The following is a 10,467-nucleotide window of genomic DNA, read 5'->3' on the forward strand; positions in this document are numbered from 1 at the left end:
TAATTAACATGTTGCTCTATGCAATATTCTGAAACTGTCCAGGTTTCCAACCACAAAACTCACAATAGAAAATCTATCAATGAATGAGGAAACAGACACCTTATTTTGTATCTGCCCTCAAGTCTGTGCTATGAAAGTATATGTATATTTCATATTGTTAAATTTCCCACTGAAGATAGTTTTTAGAGAATAATATAATATCTTTGCAGTAAAATACATTAGCATACTTCTTTAGAGGTGGTTACAGCTTTCCTTAGTGTCTTAAAACTGATTTCTGAGCCAGGCGATGGTGCAGTGGTTAAGGCAGCTGGGTCCCACATAGATGACCCTTCAGTTCTAGCCCTGGACGTGACGGCTTGAGAATCATGCCAGGCATGTGTGTGTGCATGCCCAAAATCTCAGGAGGTGAAGGGAGAAGGAACTATGACATGGCCATTCCCCAGGGGGGATTTTCCTCACGTTTCCTCTCTCTTTCTGTCTCTCTGATGAGCACACTCACCCTAAAGTCTAAAAAGGAAAATAAAATAATAAATTCTGAGGGGCTTCAAAGAATAAGAGCAGTAAACAATCCATTTTCTTTCATTTTAACTTGTGTCCATACAATGCAACCAGTAAAATATGGACAATTTGTGTTTAAGAGGAAACACTGACATCTAGTGGATGTTTTTAGTCACTGCAGACATATATGTTCCTCTGAAGGTCAAGTAGCAAAAAATGAATGAGGGAAATAGGTAATCCTCATTCAAGGCTTATTTAGCACATACCTGGTATTATTCAAAGTGCCCTACAGTTATTAATTTATTTAATTCACATAAAACATACATACATGTCAATTAAACCGTGATTTCAGCTTTTCAGATAAGATCCTGAAACACAGAAGTGAAGAGATTCAGCCACACAATTCTAGAATCAACCACTGCACTCACTGGAGATAGATTTTCTTTAGCAAAAAGAAAGAAAGAAAGAGAAGAAAGAAAGAAAGAAGAAAGAAAGAAAGAAAGAAAAGAATGGTGGCAAGTGCATTTATTCTTAGAATCATCCTTTTTCCTGTGATATTTCAAGTTAATGTCCTAGAGATACGTAGGGAATTTGAGACAAATGGAATAAACCAGAAATCGATTTTTGAGGCTAACAAGTTTTCAGTAAAGGAAAGATCTCAATCTGTCCCTTGAGATCTTTTTTTTTTTTCATTTTTGCCACAGAGAGACACAGAGAGAGAGTGACAGTGAGAAAGCACTCTCGAGGGGATGGTCATGCCACAATCCCTTCTTCGCTGTTTTCTCTCTCATTTTGAGATTCTCGGCACGCATGCGCACATATGCACCTGATGTGTTTCTCAAGGCGCGGGGTCCAGGACATGAACAGGGCGATCAGCCACGTGGGATACAGCCGCCTTCACCATGCCACCAGCTGCCGGAGATCAGCCTGTAGAACGTTCCAGGCATCCCTCTACATAATCCCAGGTGTCCCTGAACAGCACCTACCGACTCCCACAGGGCTCCGCACTGTGTAGTGAAAGCAGCCTGCGTGGTCCATCTGCGTGCACTCCGACGTGTGGTGCAGGATGGAAGAAGCAAAGAACCGGAAGTTCTGCACCGACCGCGGGATGTCCATGGTTCTTGCCAGAGTTAAGGTCTTCCCTGTAAGAAGTTAAGAACACAAGGCACTACCAGTGTATCTCACATGGAGTAGGTGGAGACTATCCATCGGGTCGCTTCCGCCATGGAACTAGCCTTGGTTCCTTCCAACCTGAGGTGGATAAAGCTATGAATAATTAGAGGTCAGTTGGTGACTAGTAATCCAACGCTCTGCAATGCTGGCCCCATATGGCAAGGCTCTGGATTTCCGTCCTGGGGCCTCTGTGCATGCTGGGTGCATGCACTTGTGTCCATGGTCTGGGCTGGCTGAGGCTGTGTGTGGTGGGGTGGGGGGTTGTAGCATGGGGATCCAGTTGAGCGTCTTCCACCCTGTGAAAGAGAGGAACTTTCTCAAAAACCTATGAACATTAGACATTACGTTATAAGATGAGATAGGAGGTTAAAGGTCAGTTGAATAATCTTTTCTATGGGAATGGACCGCTCCATAGTGCTCATAGTGATTTTGCCAGACATTACTGCTTCAGCTACATACGCTCCTGCAATTCAAAATCACCAGGCTTTGTACCTGCCCGGAAGAGGTAGAAATAAAAGGTAAGAGAGCTGTATTTGTACATCATGAAAACTACTTATATAAACATGTGATGTATATTAACTGTCCTCCCAACACATGGTAGAGTTAGAAGGCTGATGGGAACCTGGCCCAGGGCACTGTGGGTCACTTGCTCACCCATCACACTCCCATTTACATCCTCACTCCTGGGTGGAATAGAAACACAAGCTTACCTGGATTGTCATTAGCAGAACAGAGAGACTCCACAGTCAGAAACACCAGCAAAAGGGGACCAGCAGTTAGCGTAATGGCTATGTCGCTGGACTCCCATGTAGTTGACCGTGGTTTGCGCCCCGGACCCGGTGGCTTAAAACTCACGCCAGGTGCATGTGCGCTTGTGCCCAAGGTCCCAAGAGGAAACACCAGCAAAGAAAACCTTTTCTTTTAAAGGGTTTGGACTCAAGTTACTTCCTAACTTTAGTCTGATTTATAACAAACATACTTTTAGAAGATCTTGGCTTTGCTAATAGATACTATTCTAAAGATTTACAGATATTTACTCCATTATCCTAACCTCTGGAAAGGCGTGAAAAAATGAGAAATTGTATTGGGAGTGGAATGTTGACTGACATGTTGGAAAACTTTCCAAATGACTACATAACTGCCCTTCCAATTAGCTTGGCTTTGAAATTCTCTACTTAGAATGGGTGGAGGATTGCGAGATCAGCCCTAGTTCTTCATCTCCCTTATGTCCATGGCTTTTGTCACCGTTACTTCCATGAAACAGAGTATAGCTTCTCCTTACTTAATGACCTACCTGTTTAACAACTGCTCAAACTTAGGGTTCTTCAGCACAGAATCCCCTTTGTCATTCTATGTGAGTTTTGGGAATCCCCTTTCTTGGGCTTTGCCTTATTCCTGCAGTCAGTTAGTATTCACTACACAAATCATTCATAATCACGCAAGGCTATATATTTTATTTATAAATTTGTATTTTACTGTGCACCCATAGTAGTACCCAGAATGAATAAAAATGGGTATGCTGGATTCACATTACTGTGTTGTGTGCCTTGCCATTTTCTGGTGCTCATCTAATGTACGCTTTCTGTATGGATAGAGTTACATTATTCTGGTGTGGTGATAGCTGTTGAAAAATGCATACCCTATGGTACTACGACACACCACAAGACATTCACCTTTAGGCTCCTTACTTATCAACCAGTTTGTTTAAGGACCTAGTTGTGAAAACAGAACCCAGTCATTAAGTGAGATGTATTTTTCCGTCTCTTGGCTTTGGGTTCAGCACACGACTGCTTTGGCCATCAGAATAGGGTAGAAGGGTACCAGCTACAAGCCTTGGCTTTCCAAGGTCTTGGATGATTTTCTTGTTTCCCTCTACCCCTGCCATGAGAAACACGTGCATTCCTGATGGTCCCAGGAGGAGTAATGTGATGACCACAAGTGTCCTGAGTCACATCCATTATGGTTAAGAGGCAAGAGATCTTCTGACAAACTGGCATGAGGCTGTTAATGGCTAGTATCTATGTGATGTATTATAGCTTTCATAAGCATTTAACAAGAGACACCTGCATTCAAACCCCAGCTCTGCTAGAGACAGACAGACAGGTAAGTCCTTCCAGAGATGGTGCTCACCTTGGTCTTTAGACTCCGCCTGGGCGAACTCCTCCAGGGACTGTTCCAGCAAATCTGCCAGCTTATTCAGGACCCTTGAGCGTTCCTGGGGGCTCCAGGATGACCAACCAGGAAAGGCTGCTCTGGCAGCCTGGACCGCAGCTTCTATCTTTGAGCAGCAAACGGGAGAAGATTGCCTTAAAGCTCTTAAAGTGTTGGATCAATGCAGAATCCACAAGTCCTTATCCACTTAATTTTGTTGTATGTTTGTTTGCTTTGCATGCTTTTTGTATGTTTTAGTTGATTTTGCCTAATTTCATATATTCAACACGTCCCAGTGCTGGGCTACTAGCAAAGCCAGTGTACCACAAAAACAAAGAAAAATGCTTCATTTCAACCGAGGTCTGCAGAATGTGGCAACCAGATAATCAGAAAGAATGTATATGAATTTTAATATATGTACATTTTAAATAACTTTAACACATAGAAATTTCTCTTTGAATATTGTTTGGGAGAGGAAACTTGTCTAGATGTACCATCTCTAAAAACCTTTAATTCCAAAAAATAAAAAAAGGGGGGGGGACCAGCAGTTAGCATAATAGCTATGTCGCTGGATTCCCATGTAGTCGACCGCAGTTTGTGTCCCGGACCTGGTGCCTTAAAACTCACACTGGGCGTGTGTGTGTGTGTGTGTGTGTGTGTGTGCCCAAGATCCCAAGAGGAGAATGGAAGAGAAAGGATTGCTGCGTGGCCATCCCCCCTGGGGAGTGATTTCTCGCTTTCTGTCTCTGTTTTTCTCTGTCTGGTGAGTGCACACACCCTATGGCAAAAACCTCTCCAAAACAAACAAAAACAAAAACAAAACAAAAACAAAAATACTTTAATTCCACCCTAATATTGTATAAAGTCTAAAGTTTTGCATGAACTCCCATTTTCCACTGTCATTCTCACTGGGAATGACTCATTCTATTAGTCATTTATTGAGTAATTTTTATAGATAAGGAAACATGTTAAATATCAATATTTTACACCAATTATTTCATTGAATCCCTTCTAAAATTCTGTAACGTGAGTATTGCTGTGCCCATTTTACAGATGAGGAACAGAGGCACAGAAAGCTCAAGTACCTGGCCAGAGATCACACAGCTAATACATGGCAGACTCAGACTTCAAACCAAGACTTTGTGGTCCCCAAAACCACACACTGACCCACTGTGGCGCAGCCACCGCCGCTGCCCCTTGCCTTGTTCTGCCCAGTGGAAGAAGCTCCGTTGGAGAGGAGGGGCTCTGTGGCTGGACACAGCTTGGGAACCCACTTTTGGAGCTACCTCCCAAAGAAAACAACGGAAAGGAAGGCACAGACCAACTTATGGCCAAAATGTGATACAGGCAAAATGAACTTTTGAGTTCTCATCTGCCTTTTTCTTCTCTCGGGCAACATCTAAGCAATGCCCTTTCCAGATAAAGAGACTCCCTAGTCTGTGTCCAGCCCCCTCCTCTCTCCCATGCAAGACAGATACTTATAGTCATTAACTCAGTTCTCTTCCTTCCCTGAGCTCCGGCTCAGCCTCAGAATCCTTTTCCACAGGCGTCAGGCAGCCGCAAGCATCTTCCTTTTATCATGTGGTCTGACAGCAATCCAGCCTCTGGGGCCTTTGCTAGCCCTCTTGCACAAAACCTGACCCACGCCATGCTTTTATTTTCCTCATGAGAACAAGGTCACTTTCAGCTAAGCTGAAAGAAGGTATAAAATGATACTTATCTTAATTATAAATTTCTGGGAAGATAGCAGTTTTACTTCAAAAACAGAATCCAGTGTGGATCTACAGAAGGAAGGAAGAGATGCAGGCTTGGGTGATGTCTGCCACAAGCTGTAGTCATGGGGAACCCCACTGACCCCTAACAAGAGCAGGGCAAATTCCTGCAGGAGTCGGTGAAAATATCTGATCTTGTCACTATTCAGAACATTCAAGTTCGCTCGATGTGCTAAGGGTGTCTTAAGTCATAAAGTCTAATGTCCTTGTAATACCAAACACATATTAATCTACTCTATACTGTCCTGCTAGCATAAGCTGACCCTTAGAAAACATTTACCACATGCCAGCCATGGACTTCACATCCATGAGTCTGTTTAATCCTCAGAATAGCACTCTGCAAGAGATATTACAATTATCCCCGTTTTACAGATGAGGCACAGAGTGGTCCAGCTCCGAGTCCAGGCCATGGATACCAAGTGGTCGGACAGTCTTTGAAGCCAAGCAGTCTCATTCCAGTCTGTGCTTCAGCTGCAGTGCTATAGTGTAAATGTTCCACAAACGCACATGCACATGTGTGTGTACACTGATGCAAGCAGCAGAGGAGAAGGTGTTAGCACACTGTCCTCAGTAAGATAAGGATGATGATAGAGCCTGATCTCTAGGTTGTAACAGCTCATTGTTCGGTACAACCCAACCAAGAAATAAATTTGGACTTTTTGGATCAGATAGGATATTTGTAGCTAGATTGCTGAGAAACAAACAAACCAAAAAAAGCCCCCATTACTCTACTTGCGGGTACATCCGTACTTCCTCCAATTTTCTGAAAAGGCATGAGATATTAACTGCAAAAAATAGTTTTCACCTTTAACTTCACTTTGGAAAACACTCTGAGACAAGAAATGGAAAACATAGAGCTGGATTTTCCACATCTAATGTCCAAAATACCTCTAATGACCTGAGGTCATTTGAAGCAAACAAAACTGCAAGTTACAGTTTAACCAATGAGTTAACCAATATTTGCAAACTCTAATCCATAGTCTAAAGGTTTCTTGATGCATGAAAGATTTGTTATTGACAAAAGAAAATAGTTGAAGGTTTTGTTTTTTTTTAAATGCATTAGGCTTTGGATGTCCATATATACATCAGCCACATTTATCACCACAGATATGTTTACATTCTCAGTATAATAATTGATAACTAATTAAACATATTTCAGACATTTTACAAAATTTCCCAAGTAAAATTAATTTTACATCACCAAAAAAAAAAATGCATGTGCCATTAAGCACTTTCAATAAGGAAAAGGATGCTATCAATCTAACTGTAAAAATATATTTTGAAATATATTTAATTTTGAGTCTCAGCATTCGAATGATTGATTTTCTCTTACTAGGTATTCTAAAGACATGAGGGATTTTTAGAGGACAATCTAATGCCCCAGGTTTTTGATTGTTTGTTTTTGTGAGATGACACAATTTTTAATAACCCAGGGATAGAGTGGTAAATGTAGGCAATAATGTATATCTATAATGGTAAGGAAAAAGGAGCACTTAATAATAGTTCTTATAGATAATACATTGTAGTAGACACCTGTTAGAGAAAGCCTGAGAATTATGAAAAATAAACTACATACACGGCTATGTTCATTTGCTAGAAAAATGATTTGGTTTTGAATAGAGAAACCTGAGGTTTGTCTGTGTTCCATATACATCCGGTTGCGATATAAACCTTCTTAGAGCTAGACTCATCTTTCTGCTAACGTTTAACAATACCGCACCTTCCTCCAACCCCTGTATACTTTAACTAAAAAATTAGATGCCTTTCTATTTTCTCTGAGTATACTCACCTCTTCTTTTCCACTATTTGGCACTCTGCAATATACTTCTCCTGTTGATGGGTCATAGGAATCTATATATGAGTGACAAGGTAAAAATTTTCCATCTATGAAGTTTTCCAGAATCAAAAGTTCCTGAGTTCTAGCCATCGCAAGGAAAAATCCTGCCTCTCTCTTTTGCAGTCGTTCACTCTGGTTGCCCCACCACGTGCCTACTAAATTACTACTCCTAAATTAGTCTCTTTTTTTTTTTTTTTTCCAGCCCCAATACCCTCATTTGCCAATCAGTAGAAGAGGGAGGTGACCTGACGTTGCCAACTCAGAACACAAGACAGGCTTCCAGTCTCCAAACTCAGAACGCAAGAGCTCTCAATATTTTACTTACTTCCAGTACATTATGAGACATGGTAAACTGTTAAACTAGCATCAACCTACATCTCCGTCTCCACAGCCCTTGAAAATCATCAGACAGCATCTGAATGTACTTTACTGAGTTCATATTGTGAGCTGTTCATTGCTCAAACACTACTCACTTATTCCACACAATAATCCTATATGAAGTACACAGAGAAATTGAGCCTTGAAGAGGTTAGATAATCCGTACAAATACCAGTGTAAGCAAGGGGAGAACTGTAACCCATTAGTCTACAAATTAGGTTTTTCCCTCAGCACGTAACTGCCCTTATCCTGCAGAGGTGACTGAGCACAGGAGCCCTCATTTCAAAGTTTGTTTCTCTTTTCCTTTGCTGACTTTGCTCCGAAGAGCTGTATCTCCATCCTGAAGCCAGCAACACAGCAGAAGCTCACCTGGAGGCGAAGATTCAAACCAAACACGTGTGGGACATACATACTAAACAAAGGACTCTTGTCCTTTATGATATAGGTAGGAATTAATAGAAATTGGTCAGAGAAATAAGCAACCCAGCTGATAAGATAAGCAAAGATGGGACTGGCAGGTGGCACGGAAACTAAGACAGCTGGATCTCACATGGCCAAATGCATGGTTCAAGTCCCAGACCCAGTGACTTAAAGAACATGCTGGGCATGTGTGCATGCTTGTCCCAAAAATCCTGAGAAGAAAAGAGAGGAGCATTACAGCATGGCCATTTCCCCAGGGGGTGATTTCTCATTTTCCCTCTCTCTGTGTCTCTCTCCATGGAGCACACACACACAATAACAAAATTTAAAAAAAAAAAAGCCAAAAATATAGAAAAGTAATTCAGAGTCAGGGGAACCTAGCTAGCTAAGGAATTTGAAATACAAAAGGTGCCCTGTTTGGCCAGACTGGAGAGCATTTGTAAAGACTGATACCATCCATCCACTCTGGGCATGTGAAGAAGCACACATGCTCTTCATGCATTGGTAGGACTCTCCTGAGTGCCCACGACATGGTTTGGTGCAATTTGCTAGTGTCAGCATTTCCTTTTTTTTTCTTTAGCTATTCATCAGAATTCATTATTTACATATAATTATTACACATCTTTGCAGGTTAGAGAATGGGGTTTAAAAACGTGCACACAGGGTCAGGCAGGTGGGCCTAGTGGTTAAGGCACTGGACTCCCACATGGCCAGCCGCAGTCTGGACCTGGCAACTTGATTTCTCACCTTCCCTTTCTTTTTCTCTCTCTGTCTCTCTCTGGTCAGGTTAAAAAATAACAACAAATACAGTTAAATAAACAAATAATTATTTTAAAAAGCATGTATACAGTGTATAGTAAACAAATTGAAGATGTGAACATATTCATCACCTTTAATACTTAACATTATGTGGTGAACATTCAAAACACTCCAATGGTTATTCTGCAAGTATGTACTGAGTTGTCTATGATATTCTTTACAGAGAGGTACAGTTTTAAAGAAAGTATATGGGGGGGGGTGGTGCCTGCTCTATGGTGAAGAAAAACATATTATTATTTTTCTTTTTTTTTGAGAGAGAGTTTGTTTTGTTTTGTTTTGTTTTGTTTTGTTTTGTTTTGTTTTGTTTTGTTTTGTTTTGTTTTGTTTTGTTTTTTGCTATAGGACGCGTGCACTTGTCAGAAAAAGAGAGAGAGACAGAGAGACAGAAAGTGAGAAATTACCCCCTGGGGGTATGGCCACACCGCAATCCCTTCTTCTCCAGTCTCCTCTCAGGATATTGGGCACACACGCACACTCACCCAACATGAGTTTAAGCCACCGGGTCTGGAACTCGAACCATGGTTGACTACATAGGAGTATAGCGACATAGCCATTATACCAACTGCTGGTCCCAAACATATTGATTAAAAACAAGTCAACATGGGCCAGCAAGTGGCATAGTGATTGAGCACTGGACTCCCACATGGCTGGCAGCAGTTCAAGTCCTGGACCTGATGGTTTGCTTTCTCATTTTCTCAGACTGAAAAATAATAACAAATAAAAATAAATTATTACTTTTTAAAACTAAGACAAGAAACAATGTTATAAATTGACAAAGATTATCTTAACATAGCCAATGAAAGAAGAATTTGTGATTTCCATGTAGAGAACTGTGGGAGATAAGAGCTTATAATCCTAAAAAAATCTGTGGGTATCAATCACTGGTCCAGCTAAAGATAGGTAAAATTATACATAACAATAGCTCACTAAGAAGAGATAGAAAAAGAACACTTTTACTCACACAGTGTGAGTTCTTATAAGACCATAGTACTGTACTGTGCATAAAGAAATAGGTCCTCAAAAAAGCAAAGATAAAACAAAATTAGAAAGATGTGAAAAGTGAAGACATGGTTGGGAACCAGCAGTTACCGTAATGGCTATGTCGCTGGACTCCCACGTAGTCAACCACGGTTCGAGTCCTGGACCTGGTGGCTTAAAACTCACGCCGGGCACGTGTGCATGCGTGCCCAAGATCCCGGGAGGAGAATGGAGAAGAGATTGCGGCGTGACCATCCCCTCTGGGGGGTGATTTCTCGCTTTCTGTCTCTCTGTCTCTCTCTGTCTGTCTGGTGAGCGCACGCGCCCTACAGTGAAAACCTCTCCAAAAAAAAAAAAAAAGTGAAGACATGGTAAAGCCAGTGATTTGGTGACTTCTAGGCTGTCGAAAGTTCTTGATTTTAACTTTAAATTCAGTCCAAA

General features: G+C 41.4%; 1 protein-coding gene across 2 annotated transcripts in view; it reads right to left on the minus strand.

Moving 5' to 3' along the window:
* Positions 1-7,598, minus strand: part of ALDH8A1 (aldehyde dehydrogenase 8 family member A1) — a 38,456-nt gene extending 30,858 nt beyond the window's left edge. Inside the window, exons 1-3 of one of the 2 annotated variants that reach the window (XM_006144338.3) lie at positions 7,384-7,598; positions 3,802-3,949; positions 1,485-1,640 (exon numbers count right to left, since the gene is read on the minus strand). In XM_006144338.3, the coding sequence (XP_006144400.1) occupies positions 1,485-1,640; positions 3,802-3,949; positions 7,384-7,521 (442 nt within the window). In that variant the 5' untranslated portion in view covers positions 7,522-7,598. Of the gene's footprint in view, positions 1-1,484; positions 1,641-3,801; positions 3,950-6,399; positions 6,463-7,383 lie in introns of those variants that run through there. The other variant, XM_027770237.1, reaches the window with a different exon arrangement.
* Between the last annotated feature and the right edge of the window lie 2,869 nt (positions 7,599-10,467).

This window comes from Tupaia chinensis, unplaced genomic scaffold, assembly GCF_000334495.1.
Source record: "Tupaia chinensis unplaced genomic scaffold, TupChi_1.0 Scaffold000117_2, whole genome shotgun sequence".
NCBI lineage: Eukaryota > Metazoa > Chordata > Mammalia > Scandentia > Tupaiidae > Tupaia > Tupaia belangeri.